Source organism: Dicentrarchus labrax, unplaced genomic scaffold (genome assembly GCF_905237075.1).
Source record: "Dicentrarchus labrax unplaced genomic scaffold, dlabrax2021, whole genome shotgun sequence".
Classification (NCBI taxonomy): domain Eukaryota; kingdom Metazoa; phylum Chordata; class Actinopteri; family Moronidae; genus Dicentrarchus; species Dicentrarchus labrax.
Genome location: NW_026136709.1, coordinates 11,834,527 through 11,859,527, shown reverse-complemented (window position 1 = coordinate 11,859,527; position 25,001 = coordinate 11,834,527). Strand labels below are relative to the sequence as shown.

Here is a 25,001-nt window from a genome sequence, read left to right as displayed (position 1 = left end):
GGAAGATACCAAATCATCAACAAAAAAAATAATTTTAGATCTACTCTTAAAATATGGTGTATGAAAAGATTGTAATAATTTTCTGAGTAATTTCACAGCAGGTCGGTTCATTGTGTGTTGTGTCATTCCGGATAACGGGGTGTTTAAATGTGTATTAAGACACAGTTAACAGTACTTGGTTCCGCCCTCCCCGCCCGTCGAGCCTTCCAGAAGTCGCCGGCAAACCCGTGCGGCTCACAGTTTAGCCACACTCCAGGTTTCCATCGTAAAAACTCATTATTTTATAAGTTGAACTCTTGCGAAGTGTCCATATTCATCGGTCAACATGTCCGCTATGGGGACACTAGCGTTTGACGAGTACGGGAGGCCGTTCATCATCATTAAAGACCAGGATAGGAAGACACGGTTATCCGGCATTGACGCACTGAAGGTACAATGGGCTAGCTAGCATGGCACGTTGGTTAGCAAGTTATTAATTTCCTATTCCTTGCATGACGTTAGATACGTCAAGCGTATACAGTATGTGTTTTTGTATGATGATAAGATTTTTAAGCATACTCTCATCCGACAAGCCGACCTGTTGGTGCAATAGCATTAGAGGATAGCATTAGCCAAATGCTTAACCAGTCATGCTAACACTGAGGCCCATGTGCTTTCTGTAAGGCGTTCAGCTAGTGGGTGTTGCTGCACAAAATGGACATTATGGATGCGCAACATTTACATATTAAAGTTTCAACTCTTTCTCGCAAAAGGCCATTTCACTTTTCTTTGTCTTCGGTATAAAAAAAATAATAATAAAATCTTATTTATCGTACTTAAAATGTGATCTGATGGGGAGATGTTTGTGTTTTGCAGTCTCATATTATGGCAGCCAAGGCAGTGGCGTCAACGCTTAAAACCTCTTTGGGACCTAATGGTGAGTATGAATCAATGCAGTACAGTCACATCTGACGTTAGTATTTAGCTTCTGTGTAACTCAAGTTAAATTTGACTACTGCTTTATAAATGCTATATCCTTTCCACACATAAGTTACGTTAATCTTTTAGCTAAGATCACGCATGTCACTCCTCCTGAACCATTTTTTTCCCTTTTCTGCATCCAGGTCTTGACAAGATGATGGTTGACAGGGATGGAGAGGTCACTGTCACCAATGATGGAGCCACTATTCTCAGCATGATGGATGTGGACCACCAGATTGCCAAGCTTATGGTGGAGCTCTCCAAGTCCCAGGATGATGAGATTGGTGATGGAACCACCGGAGTTGTTGGTAAGGGAAAAGACGACGAGGGGCCTAAGGTGCTTTTATTGGTTGTAAACCTGGATTTATACCTTTCTGACAGGTGCTCTGATGGTCCTAATGTAGGATTTCACTTGTTTATTGTTACATCATAATGCAACCCTAGGTGGATGTTACTGAAAAGAAAACAATACTCTTTTTGAGACAGAGTAATAAATATGCCAAGGCTCCCACTGGAAATGGCTCCTCTAGATAAAATCAACATACAGTGTTACTATAGAGAAGAACATCATTCATTGTCATTCATTGTGAAGCAGCAGACATTTGTGTGAATACATTTTATTCAGGTACTTCATCTTTAGTTATTAACAGTGTTCTCCAATATAATAAAACACAGTATTCATGAGTTTCTGTGAACACCATCTCATGTTCTTGATGATAATTTTAAGCATCCTGCAGTCATATCAAAACAAAACTGTGTGTTTTGGGAATATGCTACATCAAATTTTAATGTATTGGTACCAGTAAAATTGTTGCAGCTCTGAGAACCTGACATATTTCAACCATATTGCAGCTATTATTGATATTGTTGTATCACTGTATTTTCTCCTCCCTCCTCAGTGCTGGCTGGGGCTCTGCTTGAGCATGCTGAGCAGCTGCTGGACCGTGGAATCCATCCCATCAGGATCTCCGACGGTTATGACCAGGCCGCACGTTTTGCCATCGACCAGCTGGACAAAATTGCAGAGACCCTACCCTGCGATCCCAACAACACAGAACCGCTCATTGAGACCGCCATGACAACACTGGGATCTAAAATGTGAGTCCTGAGTTTGTTACTATATTGCTGCAATACATTTTACAGAAATAGTATTTTCTCTCTCTTAAGATTAGATTTGGCAAGAGATAGTTGTATAGTAATACTTTTATTGTGTGACATCAGCTAAAGTATCGTATCTTAAAGTTGAGCTGTTGTCTTCCAGTATCAACCGGTGCCACAGACAGATGGCTGAAATTGCAGTGAATGCCATCCTCACTGTGGCCGACATGGAGAGGAAGGATGTAGACTTTGAGCTCATCAAGATGGAGGGGAAAGTGGGAGGCAAGCTGGAGGACACACAGCTCATCAAGGGAGTCATAGTTGACAAGGAGTTCAGCCACCCTCAGATGCCCAAGGTACAAACATATGATGTCATCTGATCTCTCTCATTTAATTTTTGATTAAACTGATGTCTGACATCCATCTATATATTTTGGAGTTATATATTAGAAGATAACGAGCAGTTAAATGTGAATCTAAAACTATATATTTATTGCATAGAGATGGAGGAAAATGTTTGATTTTAACAGTAATTTGAGTTACTGCTCATAAGGACACTGTTATTTACTTAATAGCTGCGCAGACAAACGCTAAAGGTTATATTGCATTTTCATTATGTGTGACCACTATAATGACGCTAACATCTGTTTGTTTGTGTCCCCCCTCAGATTCTGAAAGATGTTAAAATTGCTATCCTTACCTGCCCATTTGAGCCCCCTAAGCCCAAGACCAAGCATAAGTTGGATGTGACCTCTGTGGAGGACTACAAAGCCCTTCAGAAATATGAAAAGGAGAAGTTTGAGGAGATGATCCAACAGGTTAGTACTGCAGCATTGAAGGTACTAGAAACTGATTTCTTCACATCTACGTTGGCGCATGTGGCTAATATTAATTTTTATTTCTCTTTTAGGTCAAAAGCAATGGCGCTAACTTGGCCATCTGCCAGTGGGGCTTTGATGATGAAGCCAACCACCTTCTGCTGCAGAATGAGCTGCCGGCTGTGCGCTGGGTCGGTGGGCCTGAGATTGAGGTGAGAGATGCTTGACAGAATTCCTCAATGTAAAGTTATTCTTCAACAAAATATTTTCTCCGCCTTTATCACTTCAATCAATTTATTCATATTTAGGATCACACAGTGTTGATGAACAAAAAGTATGAAGTAGTTTTGTTAAGTACCCAATGTCAAATGTGTTTTCTCTGCAGTTGATTGCCATAGCCACAGGAGGCCGCATCGTGCCACGGTTCTGTGAGTTGACACCAGAGAAGCTTGGCACAGCTGGTGTAGTGAAGGAGATCTGCTTTGGCACTACAAAGGATCACATGCTGGTTATCCAGGAGTGCAAAAACACTAGGGCCGTAACCATTTTCATCCGCGGAGGCAACAAAATGGTAAGCGCAAATGTGACTTTTACTGTATGTCAAGGTATCCATTTCCAGTGTCTGTCACTCTTGGTTCACCTTTTCATTTTATCTATCTCATTAGATCATTGAAGAGGCGAAACGCGCTCTCCATGACGCTCTGTGTGTCATTCGCAATCTAGTGAAAGATAACCGTGTGGTGTATGGAGGAGGAGCTTCAGAGATTGCATGTGCTCTGGCTGTCAACCAGGCTGCAGATAAGGTGAGAACCACTAAAACCCACTAAAACCCCCAGATACTGAACTGAGCAAAAAAAAATTAAGTATGGTATTCCTTTTAGAATTAGAATACATGTGTTTCTGACTTTTTCTGCCCCCTTCCTTTCTAGTGCCCATCATTGGAGCAGTATGCCATGAGGGCATTTGCTGATGCTCTGGAAGTAATCCCAATGGCACTGGCTGAGAACAGTGGGCTGAATCCTATCCAGACCATGGCAGAGGTCAGAGCCAGACAGGTCAAAGAGTCCAACCCCTTCCTCGGCATCGACTGCCTGCACAAAAACACCAATGGTGAGGAACCAGCTGTAGGATACTCCCAACACTGCACTTTTAAAGTCAATGCAAGACATGATATCAAATTGCTTCTTTTTTTTGCTCCTACACAGACATGAAGCAGCAACATGTGGTCGAGACCCTGATTGGCAAGAAGCAGCAGATCTCCCTGGCTACTCAGGTGGTCAAAATGATCCTGAAGATTGACGACATCAGAAGCCAAGGAGAAAGCGAGGACTGAAAACCTCCTGAAACAGGAGCTGGGCTTAGTTCTAGAGGTTTTAGGCACTTCCCCGAGCACCATGTCAAAACCGCACTGCATATTGCTATTTATCATTTGATACAAAATGTTCAAGCTGTTGTCGCTATCAAAGTCACCATTAAAATGTTGGTCCGTTGAAAATTCCAGACTTTGTAGTTCTGATTTCAAGCACCAAATATTGAACCTGATGATAATACGTAACATCTTTATTTGTGTATTCCACTTTGGTTGAACTTTACATGTCTTCTAAAACTTGACAATTTACATTAGTTGGCAAGCTGATGCATAAAAAGTGTCATTCACAGTTACCACAGTCTGAACATTCTTTACTGCTTGCGATCTTACGTTAACAAAACAACATACCGCAACCACATTTGTTTTTGGCACAAGAGAAAAGTGCAAAACAATTCAGTTCCTTAATATACATATGTGAACATACAGACCCTCTAAAATGAAATGTACAAGAAACAACTGGAATGTCACCAATTAAATAAAAATCATGACTAACCATCACCATTCTCAGCCTGCTGTAACTAGCACGTCTACATTTACATTTTCGGGTTGTCATCCTGTCTGTATGGTATGTGTAGAAACTTGTACTCCCTGCGCTACTCTGTCTGACCTTTTGTATTTACATGTACTTGTTGAGCCAGTTGAGCATGTCTGTCCTGGCCTCCTGGATGCTGTGTTTGTCTGTGGGGTTGATGTCCTCTCTCTTGCGGTGGACAAACCCGTGAGTCTGGCCAGGAAAGATCTTCACTTGGTAATCGACTGTGCATTTCTCCTTCAGCTTTGCTTCAAGGACACTAACCTGGGGAGGAAAATGATGTAAACACAGGTTACCAATGGTGTACCAATGATGTTTTAAAGTGAAGAGCTGCACCATAGAGGTTCCTTGTGCCATTTCTACTTTTATACTGACAAAAATGATTCATTGCTGGTGTATTTTAACATACCAGGTCTTTTGACGTTGCTGCAAGGGTACCAATTGGTGCTCATGTACCAGTAAGTTCTTGCATACTAACCTGGTCCAGAGGGATGACCTCATCTTTCTCCCCGAAGATGAACAGAGTCGGACTCTTCAGCTCATACCTGTCCTCTCTTTCACGGATAATTCCTGCACAGTATCACATAGGCCCATCATAAAACCACCGCACAGCAACCAATACTCGGGCCTTGCTGCCTGAACTCACAAATCTGAATAGTGTTTGTCCATTTTTAGATGTGAGTAGTCTTTTACTACTGTATCTGTGGAAGAGGTTTGTACTACTGCCATCAAGACACAGTTCTGCACATTTGTGATGTATCTTTTTGCACCAAACAACGTATTTTGTAAACAAAGATTACAGATATCTATGACATACCATAGACTGACACTCCAGCTTTGACCTCTGGATATTGCAGGGCAAGGTAATGTGTGGCAACCCCTCCCCAGCAGAAGCCCACTGCTCCAATGTGTTTGGCCCCACACTGGTCCTTCAGGTAGCTCAGCACTGCATCAACCTCCCTGGGGAAGGAAATACCATGAACAGAATTTCTTGTGCATGCTGAAAAGCTGAAAATGAGCTTTTAGTTACTTGTTGATGTTGGTTGGCTTTCTGTCTTCAAGCCACTCCTGAAATGTGGACCAGTCATGTGATGGACTCCAGGGCTCCTTCCCAACATAAAAGTCTGGACAGACAGCACTGCTCAGAGCAGAACAATGGCAGAAGGAATAACTGTTATTGGCCTACTTACTATCACTCACTGTTTCTGCTATGAACAGTACAGTGATGTTTACTCACATGTATCCGTTTGCAGCCAGCATATCAGCCATGTATCTGGTGTTGGGAAGCTCCCACCCATAGATATCTTGTATGACAATAATGGCTTTGTCAGATTCAGAGGATGGTTTCACTACATAAGCCTTGGTGTGCTCAATCTGGACCTCCTCGCCCAGCCCCCCATAGTCCATCCGATCACCAATATCACAGGGGCATGGCTTGGCTTCATTTGCCATCTGCTGACAGACAGTTAGGAAATCAGCTGATGAGAGGGGGGTATCAGGGTGAATTAAAAATGTCACTTCTCTGTCGTGTGCTTAGACATGGCAGTCATGATTGTGAAAGCGTTTACGCAACAGTGACAAAGCAGTTTCAAAATATAATGTACTTTTTTTTTTTTTTTTTTTTTACAGTATTTCCTCTTATCCGCAACCAAAATCATCTGAAATTCAGTTCATAGAAACAGAGACCTACCGTGTCGTTTCTCGATTTTTCGATGAGAGGAAATAATCTGAAGTCTTGTGCAGGGCTCAAAAAGTTGCAGCCAGGTCGGTGAAAGTGAAGCTGGTGACATCAATGTCAAAGAAAACAATTCCTGCCATGACCTTCAAAGTAAAAGCTGCAAGTTTCTAACAAATTTCCTGAGTAGCAAAGCAAGGGTGCACTCTACATTAAAAGAAAATGTCATATACAATAATTGTCATAAGAAGTTATTGTCAAAATGTTTTCCTTATATCTTTGTGGTCTACTTCTTTCTGTCAATCCAACCATAAACCATCTACACATTGAAAATTACTCTAACAGATTAAACAATACAATACAACCGGTTGAGTGCCATGAAGAGCTTCTCTGCACAAAGGTTGACCAGTTACTGACTGGATCCTTTTACAGCAACCCAGAAAACATAGTTAAATTTAGATGATCATTTCACCCTAGTTTAATATTTGGGACCTACATTTCTGACCAAATAAAAGCCCACTGCTCATGAAAGAGACATTTAGATATTGTGCAGCTTGTGTTCTTTCCTTTGTCTTAAACACCACAGTTTACATGCATTTTAAATGCCCTTACGAAGTGGATTTCACTTTGTCTTCTCCCTCTATATGGTGCGTTACATTTAATTCTTGCAGTCAACATTAACCACCATACATCCGGTACCTTCAACTGTTCCTTGCTGGCTTGACCGAAGACTTTATTCAACGTTTCAGAGGGTCAAACAATGACAGAAAACAGCCTCTATGTTTGTTCCTTGTAACGCTGGTTAACCTCAGACGTGTCTCTCAAAAGGCACCGCTGGGATTCGAACCCAGGATCTCCTGTTTACTAGACAGGCGCTTTAACCAACTAAGCCACGGCGCCGCTGACCGATGGCATTAATACCAGAGAAGAATTTTCTTCCAGGCCCCGTGTTATTGTCTATTTATTGAGTTGTAAAAGTTTAATAAAAGCTATGATTCATTTGCTTACTTTCGTTTCCCGAACAAGGCTCATTGCCGATCTGCATTATCCCTACGATACAGTACAGGCTTATCATATCACCACAAGCCAGGGGGTTAAGAGTTCAAACAGGGACACTAATGGATTAATATTGTCCATGTAGTCTTTTACCAAAAACAGTAATGGGTTATGGTAGGGTTAAAAGATGGGTCATGGTAATGGTACGGTAATGGTAAAACATAGAAAGAGTGATTCATTGGAACTAAAATAAAATTAATCATTATAACTGAGCTGTCAAAGAGAAGGAAAAGTGTGCGGAAAGGGTAGACACATGACTTCCAGATAGACAGAGCAGTTTCAATGTAAAATGTAATAAATGAACTGGAGACTAATTAAAGCGAGTTCCAAATGTACAAATTACATTTTTAAAAATCTTTTAAAAATTGTTTTTCGTAATAAAATACCCACATCAAAGAAGAAACTTCTCACAAAATGGGCCTCACTCAGTATTTAAACCTCAAACTCTTCTTTGGTTTAGAACAAAGGTGCAAGTCAATTGTTATATAAAAGTTGTGGGTTCGAGTAGTATCCTGCAGATGTCGCTGTTTAACATATATTAAATATTTGATACCCACTTTTACAGAAAGTAAAAGCGAAGAAATTAAGAACATGTTCTCCAATGTAGATACAGACGTACATTTTAATATGTATCATGTGACATAATTATAATCCTAAAATACACGGCAAATTGTACTTATAGCGTTTCTTTCACTAATCACGTGACGGTTGTTATGGAAGTTCCCCCCCTGCCGTAAAGCTTGCACCGCTGCGGTAAAGCAAAACTGTTGTGACAGGAGCTAGCAGTGACGTTAGCGCATGCGTTAGCCAGCTCAGCTAGCCGATTGTCTCCCCGGTTCAAGCTGTCATTTCAGCAACACGGAGGATGTAACGTTTCTCAAGTTTATCGTTTTACATTAAGGAACACACCGTTAAAACAAAAACCTTGTTCAACGACGAGCACAGACTGGATGTGAGCGGACACAACGAAGCAAGTGCTGGTGGTGAAGAAGTCTGTGGGGAAACCATTTTATGATTGTCAATGCATCCGACACATAGGGATACACTCGTCTCGTTAGCTTAATTTAGCTGGCTAAACGATATCGTCTGTGTCGTGGATGGGTTCGTCGAACAAGGTACTCCTGGAAGAAACGGTGACCGGTGCTTAGCGAGCAACATGGATACTGCCGAAGAAGGTAAATAAGCAAAGGCGTCGGTGGTTGCTCCCCGGCTCGGGTTTACCAGCGTTAGCTTCGTTAGGTGCATCACAGAAAACCAAGCCTGCTGTTGAGCTGGCCTGCTAGTGGTTAACGTAGCTAAATAGCATAGCTTCATAGCCTGTCAGTGTAGTGTGAGGTTAATACAGGGAGATGGGGGATGACAGCTAAACGTTGTTATAATGCAGCCGAGCTCAATGTGAGAGCTTAACTGTGAGGCGGCCATGTAGAGTAGTAGCGAGTACTAGAGAGCCTAGAAAGGGCTAGAGGTTGCTGGTGATGTCATCAGTCTCCTGATGTATGGCCGTATAGATAAGGACAGGTCTCCCGTGTAAACTCACTTAAATGTATACCTCTTCCTTATGCAAGAATCTAAAATTACAGTCTTTATGCAGCTGGATTAGATTCCACCATTCAAAAGACACCTGTCTGTTAAAACAACACAGTCCTCCTGCTCTCTGTCTGCACATCTCTGGTTTACTCTGCCTTTGGTGATAGGTATCATAATATATATCACTTGTGTTTGTGTTTGTGTGTGCAGCGGATATTTGTCGTGTGTGCCGCTCTGAGGGGACCCCAGATAAACCCCTGTACCACCCTTGTGTCTGCACTGGCAGCATCAAGTTTATCCACCAGGAATGGTAAGTCTGTTTGGCTCTTCTAGCTGTCTGTATTGTGACCTCCCATTTTCTTCTCAGACGTCCCCCCTACCCGGAAAACGTCCTCCTTATGTAAACATTTACATGTGCACAAAGTGCCTGTGACACTAATGTGAGGAATTAGGCTAAAGGTTGGACACTGTTAACTTGTTGCAGTAGTCACTCCATAACTTTAGTTTACAGTACCCCCCCCCCCCTCATACTCCCATCAATGAACCTAATCAGTGTTAGTGTTCCTGCGCATGGTTAAAGTAAAAGTGAAGAAACCTGTAGTTGTGTTAAATGCATGCATTACAATGTATTTCTAAAGTAAGACAGTATAATGGTTCACATATTTACATTTTATTTCCAACCTGGTGGCTCTATGCACATGAGCATAGAAACCCAGGAGAGTACTTGGTTTCATGAGAAAAATCAATGTAACCTAGAACAAAGGAACCTGCGTAAAAGAAGCCAGGATCTGTGTTTACGTGCATTCATTATAATAGGACTGATACAATATGGGGATTTGTCATATCACAGGGTGTTTCCTAAGTAGTTTGATAAGTGACAAGTTGTGCTCTGTTATTACTTCAATAGTGGTGGCGTAATAGCAAATGTAATTGATGGATGATGAAAGGATGCAGGTTAATGGCCTTTAGTGTGGTATTGGCCTGGTGAAAACAATACCAGACCCTGCAGGTATTATGGAGATAGAGCTTTGTTCTCATTTGTGTGTGTGAGCGTCACTGGTTACAAGAGGGTCAGGTGCATGGAAATCCCCAGGCAGAAGCAGAGGCCAGGTCTGGATTGTTCTGTGGTAATTGTTGAACCTCTGTATCCACATCAGTTCACAATCACCCCCACAAAGTTTAGGATAACAGTCTATTGTGTGTAGATAGTATAGTTTTGAATGTATGCAGGCGGCTGCTAACCTAAGTTATCTTTGTCTTATTTTTATGGCACCCTTAATGTATTAGACTGCGGAAATGTCATTATTCAGACTTACATGGGCATTGATGTGTCGGTGAAATTCATAATGCTTAAATCAAGGAATTTGAGTTTATTAACCAGATCGTATGGCCAAATTCCTACGGAAAGCCTGGCTCAGAATCAGAATCAGAAATACTTTAATAATCCCCGTGGGGAAATTACTTGTAGGGGGGGAGGAAAAGGGGGAGAAAAACAAGAGGAGAGGGGAGGAGAATAAAACAGCTCCCAGACTCTGCTCCTGTAGGGGAGTACAGTGTGGGACTGGGAAAAAAAAACCTCAGCAACATAAGCACATATGAGCACACTTTACAACATAAAAACTCAAAACAACTTGCAACGGGGGAGGTTGGAAAGGGGGGTGGAGGCGTACCAGTGCAGACAGGCAGCTGTATCGGCGCAGCGAGCGGAACCCCGCTTGTCGCACTGAGGGTAAAAAGCGGCGGGGGGGGTAGAGGGGTGTGTTGCATATGCGCATGTGTAAGTGTCCATGGGTGCGTGTGTGCACATTAGCCTGGAGAGTCACTTCGTCTAGCCTCTCAATCAGTGCCTCAGTTCACATGGTGTCATCGCGATAACACAGCAGGTTGCCATGGAGACGTCCCTGATCGGGTCCTAAACAGAGTCAACTATCAACAGGTGTCCGTGTGGGAAGGGAGGGAGGAATAGGGCAGAGCGTCTCACTGCAGCGATCTCCTGGAGGAGTTGTTCCAGCAGTGGCCTTGGCCAAGGCCGGTGCTACTGAGGGCCAGAATGCAGATTAGATTATGATTGTTTGGGTGAGGGCGAGTAATCGCATTTCAATAGACACAACTTACTCTGATTGTCCATTCTGGTCTTCAAATCGATTCATTCTCCTTTGCAAAGCCGAAAACTTCTCCAAAATGTTTTCCATGTTGCGGTTTATACCCATAGTCTGAGCGTTAACAGCTCTGCTCACTCCATCAGTCATGTCGGGCAGCTTCATGGGGCTTTGGACTGCTGACACCGTCTTCCGAATTTTCCGATACACCAGGGCAATGCCTAATCCAATCAGAAGATAGCCTGTTATCATGGTTCCGAATATGTAGAGATCCTCGATGTCCTCTACGGAAAGAATCGCCAGGCACACGACCCTCCACTTCTCCCAGGAGTCCATCGTGTAACCAGCGGCAAACGTTCCTTCAGGGCAGACAGGTTCCCCCGAACCCGAGCTTCTCGCCGAGAAAATTCTGTCGATTGCGTTGAGAGACCAGTTGACCAATTCCATGATTTAAGTGTGGAGAGCAATGCGGGGAGAGGCTCCTAAAAGTTAGAGACAAGACAAGACGAGCTCCTGTGGAACTATAATGCTGATCTCGGTACAAACTTTCTGAACTGAACAAATTGCATTCACAAACCAGGAAGAAGTAAATGTTTTCACCGGGCCTCACTCTCTTGCTTGTTTAAATCAAACCTTGTGAATTTTTCATCAGGGGAGCAGAGTGGGGAACTTGAATGATGTAAGTTGAATTAAAACTCTAGTGTGACATATGTTGTCATTTGTGTTGGAATCAGCTGGTGTAATGACTCTCTTACATAATCCAGTAGTTAGTCCCAGAGTGTAGCCTATGTCACAACGTGCTCGGGTGGTGTTATTATGGGCAACACACAAGTATAAATCAGCTCAGTAATAACTGATACTCCCTTTTTTGTGTTGTGTTGAGTGTTTCACCATGACTGAAACATGATAAGTGCTTACAGTCAGTGTCACAGTCAGAGGGCAGAGGTCGTGGAGAGGCGATCACAGCTGAGCCTGCGTCTTCATCACATCGTAGCCTAGTGTAGTTACAGCAGTTGTGTCCATGAAAAAGTTTATGTTGAGTCAACACTATAGATCTTTGTCTTTTCTCACAAGTTAACAATAATAAAAAATAAATTTAAAGGTGGACGTTTTGGTTGATCTTTGCTCTGCTGTAGTTCTCTTCTTGGTTTTGATGTGAATATTCAGTTTTCCAGTATCTCTCCCTAAACTGACACATGCAAAATTATGTGATTTAAGAAAATTTTTAACCAGCACACATTTTAGGTTTTTGTGTTTTGTACTGCTTTTGACCTTCTAAATGGTGCTTTACAGTTTGGTCCAGTGGCTGAAGCACAGCAGGAAGGAGTATTGTGAATTATGCAAGCACAGATTTGCTTTCACACCAAGTAAGTACTCGTGACATTTGATGGATCATTCACTTTAATATCTTAAACAGCCTCAAGTTTTCTAAACAAGCCATACAGATTTGGCCATATGGTTCATTTTTCTATCACTACCTTTTGCATGTGATTATTCATTTATTGAAAGTAATTTGTTTTGCTGAATAATATTTAGAATTTTATCACACATAAAAGACAATTTAAATGTCTCTGGTTCACTTTTTCCTGCTCTGGTCTCTTCAGTCTACTCCCCAGACATGCCCTCACGTCTGCCCATCCAGGACATTTGTGCCGGCCTGCTGACCAGTGTGGGCACGGCCATCCGCTACTGGTTCCATTACACACTGGTGGCCTTCGCATGGCTCGGGGTGGTTCCTCTCACTGCATGTAAGGAGTACTCACACAGACACAAATGCAGAGATAAGGCCACAGTGATTGCCACTTACTTACTGTGTCCCAGTATTGCTGAGGGAAAGGAGCTCACTTTTGTGCACGTGTAGCACATAACAAAGTTATTTGCGAAGTGACGATGACATAAGCTTTACATATTAGCTCACGTTCATGGTTTAACACGATCAAGGGAATTATAGCTTTGACACTGCTACATAACAGGCAACGCTGTGTGAGTTCCAAGATATTTATACCCCCCCCTCAGTACTTAATGTAGTTCTCAAATATTATGTCAGTTGTTACAAAGCCGCATTTCTTAAGACATTTAACATTTATTTATTATGTCGTAAATTACACTAATTTATTTATCTGGCCTTTTATGTTTCAGGTCGCATCTACAAGTGTCTGTTTACCGGCTCTGTGAGCTCACTTTTGACACTGCCATTGGACATGCTCTCTACGTGAGTGATGACCCCATTATTCTCCAGCATTACACACACTAGCATGGAAAATTATGCTAAACTCAGTGAAAGTTAGTTGTTTTACTTAGTTTAGCCATTTTGTATGTTTATATATGTGATAATGTTTGTGTTCCTGCAGAGAGAACCTGCTTGCAGATTGTCTACAGGGCTGCTTCGTGGTCACCTGCACGCTGTGTGCATTTATCAGCCTTGTGTGGCTCAGAGAACAGATAGTCCACGGTGGTGCTCCTCAGTGGTTAGAGCAGCACCAGCCGCCACCACCAAATGCCGCCGGACAAGCCAATGAGGTACTTTACCTGACTTACTTGAGTAATTTCTTTCATTAAATGGAATATAACCTTCATAACCTATGCAACTTCACTGCTAGATCCCCCTAAATTCTACACACTGGTTCTTTTAAAAAATGAGAAGGATAACCATTAAAAGGAAGAATTGTTCAATGACACTGCCTTCTGAGAATACTCATGTGCATGTGTCTTGGGTGTTGTATTACTGTGTGTATAATTTAGATACCATAGCCTGCTATAGTCCATAAATCCTACCCTGAAAAACATACTCATCCATTCAACTATACACATACACACAAAATCACCCTTACTGTCATATCCCCATATTAAAGCCATGCATCCTCTCCCCTAACCCTCAGGCACAAGCGGCAGGCCAGGGAGCAGCTGATGAGCCCCCTGCAGCCCAGCCAGCCCCTGCGGATCCACCAGCACAGAATGAAGCAGAGCCCGAGCCCCCTGATGTCCCCCCAGACCAGGGTGATGACCCAGAGCTGGAAGAAGAGGAGGGAGCAGCAGCTGAAGATGCAGACCCCAACAATGGAGCACAAGGTTGGAAACTGATAAGGAAATGTCATTTGGTAATTTGTAAATGTAAATTAACCACAATATCAGAGAGAGTATCAAGAGTTGTTAGGCTCTATAAAGTGTGTTCATTAGTTTATAAATGCCATTGATTAAGACATGTATTATCATTTCTTGTATGTCCATCACATTTTACATTGTGTTCTGCCTGATCAGATTTTATGGGGATAGGCTGGATTTTATTACCCTACAAAATGAAATTTCTTATCATCACAAAACACTGAGAAAGTGCAGTTCACGCACAGGTTAAATGGAACAGATCATCGTAAATAAAGTCCAAAATGTTTTGTCACCAGTAAATACAAACAAACAAGGCCGTTGTTGGAGCAACATCCTTTTGCAACAGAAAACAACAGACAGATTTAGTCTTAAAACACTAGAACAAACAACTGGCGTTAGAGCATATAAATAGTCTCCACAATGGTCTCATTTGTCAGTTTGCCAAGGCATCACAATTAACTTGAGAATGATACAATGACGTGTCAAAATGCTACCCGCAGCACTCATATCACACTAATTTGTTTTGTTTTTACCATGGTTAATGGTCTGATTTTTCAGCAGGCTAGGCAAAAAGGGCTGATAATGAATTGTGATTGTATTATACATTATTCTAGCTGTGGGGCGTCACAGCCAAATGAATGCAATGGAAAATCCTCACAATGGGTTGCTGTGCACTTAGCAGATTTACCCAGAACAGCATTAATAATGTAATAAAAGTAATAATGACAGTAATATTTTTCGGTATTGTTGCTAAAAGCCAAAAACGGTTGACCACACAAACACAATAACATTTTTGTCCATTCTCCATATGGTGCACTGTAATTCTGTGGCCATATCTGACAAGCAGGATGTGGGATTTATTTTGACAGTGATATGGAATTAGATGAGATCACTCTTTTACGCTTTTATAAATACTTTTTAAGTTTCAAACCGTTGTGAATGTATTCCTCTTCTTTGTATTAATGCTGGTATCTTTCTTTATAGATGACATGAATTGGAATGCTTTGGAGTGGGACAGAGCAGCGGAGGAGCTCACCTGGGAAAGGGTAACTCCGCATGACATTACTGATCTCCAAACAGCCTCATCCATAGACTCTCTCAGAGGTTTTTCTGTTTGTGTTGTGTACAATTATTTTTGCACATGAAACATAGTATTTTTTATTTCCGTTTAGATGCTTGGCCTGGATGGTTCACTGGTATTTTTGGTAAGTTTTTCTATCTGTAATTGTCAGGTATGTTCTGATACATTTGTATGATAAGTTTGAAAGTTAAAATCCAACCACTTGACAACTCTTGTATCTTTGTCTTGTAGGAGCATGTTTTTTGGGTTGTGTCTCTCAACACACTCTTCATCCTGGTCTTTGGTGAGTAGACTAAAACAAAGATTTATCATAAGCATTATTCATTTAATTTATTTGATGATTACAAGCACAGAATAACTTACAGCAGTAGTTACACTGCAAATAAGGGTTAAAATGCCATAAAGCATACAGGGCGTATCTCCATTGTGGTCCTCTGACATACAAAACCAGACAAAAATGAAAAACTCATAATACACTGTAATACAATTACATGATCCTGATCCTTTGTGTCATATCAATATCTCAGACTTTTATCTATTCGTATCTCTTTTGTGGGTTGATTGCTTTTGTATTTTCTTGTTCATACACCACAGTGTCTTCTTTTAACTGTAAATGTCTTTTTCCCCTCATTCAGCATTCTGTCCCTACCACATTGGGCACTTCTCTGTCGTGGGTCTTGGCTTTGAGGAATATGTAAGAAAGTGCTCTCATCAACTCATTATTATTATGGAATACTGTGCCTCTTGAACTCTGACTTGGCTTGACTACAACTTTGTACTTTTCTTCAGGTCCAAGCCTCCCACTTTGAGGGCTTAATCACAACGATTGTTGGCTACATACTTCTGGCCATGACGCTCATCCTCTGTCATGTATCCTTTCATCTAACTCTATCGATCCCCTGTACTCTACTGAAATGTAAAACCTAGGGCAAATCCCATTGGCTGTAGTTTCACAATATTACAAGGACAGACATCTGAAATGTATTCTGTTAGGCCTGTGCGGGTGTAAATGTGTCAGCAGTGTTGATCCTTAATGGCTGTCTCAGGGACTCGCTGCTCTGGTCAGGTTCCAGCGCTCCCGACGTCTCCTGGGAGTCTGCTACATTGTTGTCAAGGTAACGCCTAAGTGCATTTCTGTGTTACTCATGTAGGCATCATCCTTGGTGGAAATATTCATTTACTGATATACTACCCGAACATAGCACTGCATCTGAGGGTTGTTTGTTTTGAAATCATAGACAGAAACGGAAGGATAGAATTCATTTTATACATATGACCTGAAAATATCATATTTAAGGTGTCACATTACTGTATTTTAACACCTTTTTTAAAGAGATTTTAAGATTTTAACATGTTGTAAAGGCACATCTGTTTCCGTTACAGGTCTCTCTGCTGGTTGTTGTGGAGATTGGTGTTTTTCCACTCATCTGTGGCTGGTGGCTTGACATCTGCTCTTTAGTAAGCCTCTCTTGCTCTTGTTTTTGTTCTGACTTTTACTATGTCTGTTTGACTCTATTAAATGACCTAATTCTTGTTTTGAAAGCCCCAGCTCCTCACACTTGTGTACATTTTTTATTATACTGTTTAAGGTTAAGACTTGGAGCCAAACTTTAATTGGTATCATGGTAATAAGATGTTTATTTCTCATTTCTCAGGTAGTTAGAGATACAGTACCATACATTAGAGTGACAAATGCTTTTCTGAAATAGTATCCCATGTTTTCTACAGTCCTCAAAGTGTTCCTCCATTGTCAGTGACAGCAAATTTTCCTTTGACATTTAAGTGGATGCTTATATGCTTAGATGCTTATAACACAATCTGTTAAAAGGAGAGTGGTTTTTCTCTGCCCTGTTGAGGCGTCTGTCACATAGCCATTGAAGTGGCTTTTAACAGGGCTGTACAGCACAGAGACAGAAGCAGATGCTGTTGATCACACAGTTCATACATTTATTAACACAGAAAAACAGAAAACAAACTGTCTTGGACATTTGGAGAGAGACGCATATGCCTCTGTGTTGTGGCTCTCACTCTCCTTATCTGCAAGCCTCTTTGTGTGTCAGCGAGTTTCCACTGTTGGACACTAACTGGCACAGTGACGGGAAAACTAAATCCCTCTCCACCTCCAGTAGCCATCTAAGCTTTCCCACCTATGCTACTCATTGTACACCAGTGGGTATGTTTTCACAAGCCTTTCCGGAGCCAGTTAACCTGCTTCAGAACAGGTGGAGCAGCTTACACAGCAGAAGGGAACCATGTCCCTCCTGTTCTGCAGCTGTTCACCCGTGAAAAGAATCTAATTGGCGTAAAAAAAAAAAAAAAAAAAGGACTGTGTGGAATAAGCTATCTTTATCATTTCAGTTTGTCCCACAAATTAAATTGAGATTCTGATGACAAAGCTAGTTTGGTTCCTGTTACACTGTTTTTAGAAGTTATAATAAACATGTAAAATAAAGGACATAAGATAAGATATCCATCCTAATAGGTTAATGAAATTAAAAAAAGGCACTAATGCAGAAAATGGGACTTTGAACAGCAGTGATGAAATCCTTCATCTTGCATGAAAATGACTGAGCTTTGTCTAATTTTAATCTGCTAAGCATATGGCATGTGAAAATGTTATTCATAGCCTTTTTCTTTTTTCATCTAACCAACTGTGCATTCATCATCTTTGAACCAACACTGAATGAATGCATCTAAATGCTATCTTTATTTAACGTTTTGCTTTCCTCATCCTGCAGGAGATGTTCGATGCCTCCCTGAAAGACAGAGAGTTGAGTTTTAAATCAGCCCCTGGCACCACCATGTTCCTGCACTGGCTTGTGGGAATGGTTTACGTCTTCTACTTTGCTTCTTTCATCCTCCTACTGAGAGAGGTAGGATCCTGACGACAAACAACCTTTCTTAAAGAAAAAAATCTGAATTTAAAAAAAAAGAAAAATCTGCAAACTTTTGCCATCTTTTGTCCATCAGGTGCTGAGGCCGGGAGTGCTGTGGTTTCTGAGAAACCTCAATGACCCAGATTTTAACCCAGTGCAGGAGATGATTCACCTCCCCATCTACAGACACCTGCGGCGGTTCATCCTGTCTGTGGTGGTGTTTGGTTCTATCGTGTTGCTCATGCTGTGGCTGCCCATCAGGCTGATCAAACTACTGCTGCCCACCTTCCTCCCATACAATGTCATGCTCTACAGGTAACCAGCAGACATAACTAAAGTATGGGTGACATAGCAATAAACTGTGTTAAAGCTGCTGCTTTGTGTCTCTGAAATGGTGTGCGAGACCACTTTATGACCACCAGAACACAACATCTTGTTGCAGTAAATCTTGAAGAACAAGAAAGGGAAATATTGACTGTATTGTGAACACAGAAGACTGATAAAAAACAAAAAACATTAGTTGCAGTGATTTACACATTTGAGTTTGTGTTGTGAGAAACATAACAAAATAGAAATGTAATACTTGGAAGTAACTGAGAAATGAACTCTTAAGCCCAATATCTGTGTAACCATGTGTTTCACGCCCTGGCACACATTGTTGAAATTACTTTTTCTGACCGTGTCCCCTTCTTCCCCCTCAGCGATGCCCCGGTCAGTGAGCTGTCCTTGGAGCTATTATTGCTTCAGGTTGTGCTGCCAGCTCTGTTGGAGCAGGGACACACTCGCCAGTGGCTCAAAGGCCTGGTGAGGGCTTGGACAGTCAGTGCTGGATATTTACTGTAAGTCAATAAGTTTAAACACACCTTTACATACATATGTTATGTTTTTCAGTCTGTATAACCAAACATGTTTATCTCCACAGAGACCTGCACTCCTACCTCCTTGGGGAGCAGGAGGACAATGATGCCAACCAGCCTGTGAACAACAACAACAATAACAACCCTCCTCCTGGTCACCATAACAACAATAACAACCCTGCACCAGCTGTTGGCGAAGGGCTGCATGCAGCCCATCAGGCCATCCTGCAGCAAGGGGGACCAGTGGGATTCCAGCCTTACCACAGACCCCTTCGCTTCCCATTCCGGGTGCGAAAGTCCGGACATTTACCTCTGAAGTCTCTGTAGGAGTCTCTGGGCACATGTTTGATTTCCAGTTATATGAATTTTTTTGTTGAGGTTTACAATTCTTTGATTCATGGATTCCAGCTGACATATAAAGCTTTTCAGTGTTTTCTGAAATCATTAACATGGTTACTATAGGCTGCTAAAGCACACAGTGACAAATGTATTACAGTTTACAAATTACAAAGTGATCTTATTATCATTCATAACTGAGTATAAAATAGAAGCTCTCAGCTTTTGTTTCCACAAAGTCTCTTAAAAAAAGACATACTAAGGCCACCTAGTATTTATGGTTTTTCAACACAAATTTAGGAGTGTGCCAATGCCGTAGGTGCCACTTACTGTAAATCTGAGGCCATTCAACTCCCAGTTATTACACTCCTCCTCCTCCAGGTTAAAGGCCTTATATTATATATATGTTATAATTGTCCTATATATTCCAATTGTAATTATAAAATACAGTATAGACACATTTCTATGGTATTCTATTAAGAATGACCAAGCTTGATTACTTTGCTTCACTACATATTAAAACAAACTTTTGTCCTCTTTCCTTCAGATTGTGTTGCTCATAGCGTTCATGTGCCTCACTCTGCTGGTGGCCAGCCTGATGTGCCTAACCCTACCAGGTGAGATGTGGTAGCATAACGCACAACCAGCAATTTTCTTCTTTGTAGACCCACACCCAAACCATAATTAAAGAGTAAATCTATATATATATATATATATATATATATATATGTATATGCATGTGTCTGCTGTTTTAGTGGTGCTTTTTGAAGTTCTAACTCAAACAGTAATTAACTTCAAACAAACCTGAGGATTACTCTAAAGTTGGAGTTAGTTGAAGAGTGGTCTTGTTTGCTTTGTTGCATGTGTGTTTCAGTGTTCACCGGGCGCTGGCTGATGTCCTTCTGGACAGGAAGCTCTAAAATCCATGAGCTGTACACTGCGGCCTGCGGCCTGTATGTCTGCTGGTTGTCTATCCGAGGAGTCACTGTGCTGCTGGCCTGGATGCCCCAGGGACGCACCGTCATCATGCTAAAAGTCCAGGAGTGGACGCTCATGGTAGGTTCCTGTGAGCAGCCAGGTTTCTGTTGCCAAACAGCAAAACTGGGCAGCAGAGTGGTGTGGTAATTAGTTGTTCTCTTTTCAGCCATTAGATTGTCTAGAGCTGGACCCGAATGCGATGTTTTGTTTAATGGTTGGTTGCTTATTACAAGCTCATTAGCCGATATCCAAATTTTACAAGCGTCTGTCTAGTAGCTTCAACTCAAGTCATTAACTGTGCCAGTGCTGCAACAGTTCTGTCCCAGGAAGCAAGACATTTTGGCACTATCAAAAGGGATTAACACTATCATCACATTATCATACTTGTTCCCTTAATCTGTTTTATGATTAATTCTGTCCATTCTATAACCTGGCTTTGGTTGTGCAGATTCTGAAGACTCTGGTTGTAGCTCTGCTGGTCGCTGGAGTCATCCCGCTGCTTCTGGGCCTGCTGTTTGAACTGGTCATTGTGGCTCCACTCAGGGTACCCCTAGACCAAACACCCCTCTTCTACCCTTGGCAGGTACGATTGTGTCTGTCTGTGTTGTATGGATCTTTTCCATCTCTCTCTTTTCCTCCCCTGGTCTAATGTTTTGTAAGAGTGAAGAAAGACTGTCTTCCCATTTGTGTTCCTTAACATTGTCACATAATTCCCAGTTCTTGTATCCATGTTCGTCCATTGATCTTCCTCATCTCTACAGGACTGGGCTCTTGGAGTGCTCCATGCCAAAATTATTGCTGCCATCACTCTAATGGGCCCTCAGTGGTGGCTGAAGACTGTTATTGAGCAGGTGGGTTTTATATGGATATTACAGATTAACTCATCCATTTAGCTGTGATTTAAGACCTTATGATGCTGTGTATTCTTCTTTTGACCAATAAGTATCAACTGCTCTAACAAAGAAATAGTCTATTAATAATAATAATAATAATAATAAACAAATACATGAATACAGTCTTGCTATGTATTGGTTTTACACTGTAGTTTCTTTAAGGCAGTTTCCGTATAGAGATAAATTACATTGTTATCTGTACAGTGTAACGACTGTAAACATTATCCTCAGGTTTATGCAAACGGAATTCGCAACATTGATCTCCAGTTCATCATTCGTAAGCTGGCCGCTCCGGTCATCTCAGTCCTGCTGCTGTCCTTGTGTGTGCCCTATGTGATTGCTGCAGGGGTGGTGCCTGCTGTGGGTGAGTACTGGAGCACCACACTATGAGAGAAATATCTGTAAATACCCTTTTCTGTGCTGAGTGTCGCAGGCTATCACAGTTTCAAAAGGAGATGAGTAAATCAGTGGCCTCCTCCACCAAAAGCAGCGACCGTTTCCATTATATTAATCCTGTGAATGCAATGTGTAACATAACATTACAAAAGGTCCTCCAGGATGCTATGTTCCTTCTTATGTTCTGTCTTATCTCGGATGATTCAGTGACTACAGTGTCTGCTAATGGGCTGTCACCAAAACAATTTATAACTGAAGTGCGTTTCTTTTGCAGGAGTTACCCCAGAAATGGAAATTCTAATGCAGAGGAGAATCTATCCCTTCCTCTTGATGGTGGTCTCGCTTATCGGCATCCTGTCCTTCCAGATCCGACAGTTTAAACGCCTTTATGAACACATCAAGAATGACAAGTAAGGATCTTTTAGCACATCTGTGGAAACCAACGTGTGTTTTACACTTTCTACGTCATTTGTGTCAGTTAACAGTTTGTGTTATGGTCAGCGATGAGAGTTCAGCTTGGTAATTGTGAAGCCAGTTTCCAGTTGAAATATTTTAAGTTAAATAAAATATCTGGTGCAAACTTGCTCCAATGTTTCAACGCTGAATGAAAAAGGACGTAATTATTATTATTTTTAGCATAGGAAAACTGTAACTTCATGGCTGGAAAGTGTGACAACAATAAGAATCATAGTATAAATACTCTGATAATGTCTCTCTTTATAGGTACCTGGTTGGACAGAGGCTTGTCAACTACGAACGGAAAGCTGGAAGAGCAAGCTCGGTTCCGCCCCCCAACCCCGTCGCAGAGTAGATTTTTGTGTCACACGTTGCCACATTTTTGCACCTGTTACGCTGCGTACATCCTGTCTGTCCATTACCTCCCCCACCCTCATTGATTTTCAACTCAGTCCTTGGACCGTTCTCCTTTTGAATCTCCTGTGGATTTTGGTGGATTTGATGGATGTCGTTCAATTTCTTTAATTCCCTTTCACGCCCATCAAAGGTGGGATGGGGGGGAAATGTATTATAATCACGGGACAGCAGAGTAAATCCCCCCCTCAGAGAAACAGAGCTGGCAGGAGGGTTAGAGGTTTGATTTGAAGCTCAACATCTGTATTGTCGTTCATGCCTTGCTTTGTAAAGAGCTGCCTGATAATTGTACATGTGTAAATACTTTGAATGCAGACTTTGTCTTAAAAAAAAAAAAAAGAAGACGGATATGGATTAATGCAATGACCATTGTACATCTTAAAAGTGTATGTATAATTTATTAAATCAAACTGACAATTTATATTTTTGTTGCATGTGTACTGTATATGTGGTCAACATACAGCATTTTTTAAAACTAAATATGAGTCAGAAATTATTTTAAAATGTTGTATCAAATACTTTAGGCCTGCAACAATTATTTTCATTGTCTAGATTAATCAATTGATTGTTTGGTCTATAAAATGTCAGAAAATAGTCCACCCCAGTTTCTCAGAGTCCAAGGTGATGTCTAAAACCCAAAAATGTTCAGTCTAATAAGATATAAAACAGAGAAATCTCAATATTTTTTGCATTAAAAATGACTTTTATTGATTAACTAATTATCAAAACAGTTGGGGAATATTTCTCTGTCGATCAACTAATCAATTAGTTGATTAATCGTTGCAGGTCTAACCTCTCAATGACAAGATTCTTCATATAATGCCTATGGAGGTAAAGCTCTCCCATGTGGAAGCGTGATCAATACATGACTGGTGGTGGTGTGATTGTCTCGTCCTTTGGTATGAGTGGAGAATGTAGCACGACTCCAAATTTCTCTGCTAGAATACCCGGGATCTCCTCGTCTTTGAGCTCCCTGGTCGTGGTTTCCACCTCGCCCCCTGTTCCACCTGTTGGAAATGTGGTGCTGATCAGTCTGCGGCCGATGTAGGTGAGCCTCCCTCCTGGTTTTAAAACCGTGCAGAGGGTCTTGCAGAAGAAGATGGAGGAAGGAGAGCTCTGGTGGTACTCGCACATCTCCGCAAAGTCCTCCATACACCGAGGTTCAAGGGTGAACTTGTAGATCTGTGCCCAGTCTCCATCCGGCCCTCGGTTCTCCTCCCGCTGCCACTCCAGGAAGAGCATCCCCGCGTCCTTTCTGATGCGGTACACTCTGTGGCCCTGCTCCTGGGGGCCACTGGTGTCCAGCGAGAGAGGGGCGCTGAAACCCGGGGCACCAAACCCGACATCGCACAGCCAGCGCTGCCCATCGAGGGCCACCATGAGGATCAGATGGTCAAAAGGTGGCCCGTAGCGACCCGTGATCAAGCTCTTCACCTGGCCTGCGAGCACGGTGACTCGGAAGCCCAGTTCGTGGAGCAGCCAGGAGAAGAGCCCGTTGTTCTCAAAGCAGAACCCGCCCCGGTGCTGGTTCACTATCTTGTCGTAAAGAAGAGGAGGGTGTAGTTGAACTCGTCCGCCGCTGTGCACCGTGAGGTTTTCAAACGGCACCGACAGCAGGTGACGGGTGTGAACCGACCGCAGCACCCGCAGGCTGGGCTCAGCTGGGCCAGTGAACCCAATGCGGGACAAATACGTCCGCACGTCCATCTTAACGGAAGTCATTTTCAAGAATCACTACTTTCACTTTCAGCCTCAACTCCCCGGTGAATTGCGGTCCCTGTAACTATAGTTACCCGTAGAGCCAACTATAATAGCTTAGAGGTGTATGTGTATGATTCCCGTGTTTTATTTCTCTTCCTGCTGCTGACTTACTTTAAAGTTGTCTTAGGGGCAAAGTCCAAGTACACCGCCCTGAACTCAGCTTCTGCTTTCTAACAAGTATTCAGGTTTTGATGAGTATGTAAAGACAGGATTATAAGGTTTATTGGCTTTTGTGGATGCATTTAATGGATTAGTGTAGGATAAGTAAAAAGCAGTACAAATAGTTTTTTGTTTTCAATCATGACATTTTTTTTTTTTTTACTTTATTTATCAAAACAACTCACCAGTTTCCAAATTTTCATAAATGTTAAACAGGGCACAATTAAATCATATAAATGTTAGACGGATAACTATAATACAATAGAATAAAATACTGGCAGATTCACTTTCAAAATAAAACTCAGTAAAAAAAAAAAAAAAAAAGTGCATAGGTGCACTGTTTTTCTTTTTGTGGTATTGTGTTGGGTTTGTCAAATATCAAATATATAAACTTTTCTTTTATAAAATAGTTCCTAATAAATTCAGCTACATATAAGTAACGAAAGTGAAAGTGAGATCTATGTTATGTAGGACCATTACACCTACTTCTTTAGACTTCTCCGGGTACAACGAGTGCATGAATGGTAATTAAAATGTTTAATTAATCCCTTAAAATAT

General features: G+C 41.7%; 4 protein-coding genes and 1 non-coding gene across 5 annotated transcripts; 2 read left to right on the top strand and 3 right to left on the bottom strand.

Annotated features, from left to right (window-relative positions):
* Window positions 1-191: 191 nt before the first annotated feature.
* Window positions 192-4,743, top strand: cct5 (chaperonin containing TCP1, subunit 5 (epsilon)). The gene is made up of 11 exons (XM_051410473.1): window positions 192-430; window positions 856-916; window positions 1,104-1,268; window positions 1,860-2,058; window positions 2,222-2,414; window positions 2,727-2,876; window positions 2,969-3,088; window positions 3,262-3,447; window positions 3,542-3,679; window positions 3,806-3,986; window positions 4,082-4,743. Exons 1-11 carry the CDS (start codon window positions 326-328, stop codon window positions 4,207-4,209), a joined length of 1,626 nt encoding a protein of 541 aa, XP_051266433.1. The 5' UTR covers window positions 192-325; the 3' UTR covers window positions 4,210-4,743.
* cmbl (carboxymethylenebutenolidase homolog (Pseudomonas)) lies at window positions 4,419-6,575 on the bottom strand. Its single transcript, XM_051410474.1, has 6 exons — window positions 6,468-6,575; window positions 6,015-6,229; window positions 5,808-5,915; window positions 5,595-5,737; window positions 5,256-5,347; window positions 4,419-5,041 (listed from the first exon to the last, which is right to left on the bottom strand). The coding sequence occupies exons 2-6, from the start codon at window positions 6,227-6,229 to the stop codon at window positions 4,862-4,864; spliced, it is 738 nt and encodes a 245-aa protein (XP_051266434.1). The 5' UTR covers window positions 6,468-6,575; the 3' UTR covers window positions 4,419-4,861.
* A 703-nt stretch (window positions 6,576-7,278) lies between these two features.
* trnat-agu (transfer RNA threonine (anticodon AGU)) lies at window positions 7,279-7,352 on the bottom strand. The gene has a single exon. It is a non-coding gene; the product is annotated as a tRNA-Thr (tRNA).
* Window positions 7,353-8,277: 925 nt separating this feature from the next.
* Window positions 8,278-22,944, top strand: LOC127369475 (E3 ubiquitin-protein ligase MARCHF6). Its single transcript, XM_051410898.1, has 25 exons — window positions 8,278-8,683; window positions 9,246-9,345; window positions 12,428-12,501; window positions 12,739-12,882; window positions 13,274-13,346; window positions 13,486-13,654; window positions 14,014-14,203; window positions 15,221-15,282; window positions 15,409-15,441; window positions 15,549-15,600; window positions 15,953-16,011; window positions 16,107-16,187; window positions 16,364-16,432; window positions 16,701-16,775; window positions 18,056-18,190; window positions 18,288-18,508; window positions 18,895-19,032; window positions 19,116-19,338; window positions 19,934-20,003; window positions 20,261-20,442; window positions 20,813-20,947; window positions 21,126-21,215; window positions 21,489-21,621; window positions 21,928-22,063; window positions 22,377-22,944. Exons 1-25 carry the CDS (start codon window positions 8,665-8,667, stop codon window positions 22,462-22,464), a joined length of 2,751 nt encoding a protein of 916 aa, XP_051266858.1. The 5' UTR covers window positions 8,278-8,664; the 3' UTR covers window positions 22,465-22,944.
* Window positions 22,902-24,694, bottom strand: LOC127369476 (arylamine N-acetyltransferase 2-like). Its single transcript, XM_051410899.1, has one exon. The coding sequence runs from the start codon at window positions 24,243-24,245 to the stop codon at window positions 23,382-23,384; it is 864 nt and encodes a 287-aa protein (XP_051266859.1). The 5' UTR covers window positions 24,246-24,694; the 3' UTR covers window positions 22,902-23,381.
* Between the last annotated feature and the right edge of the window lie 307 nt (window positions 24,695-25,001).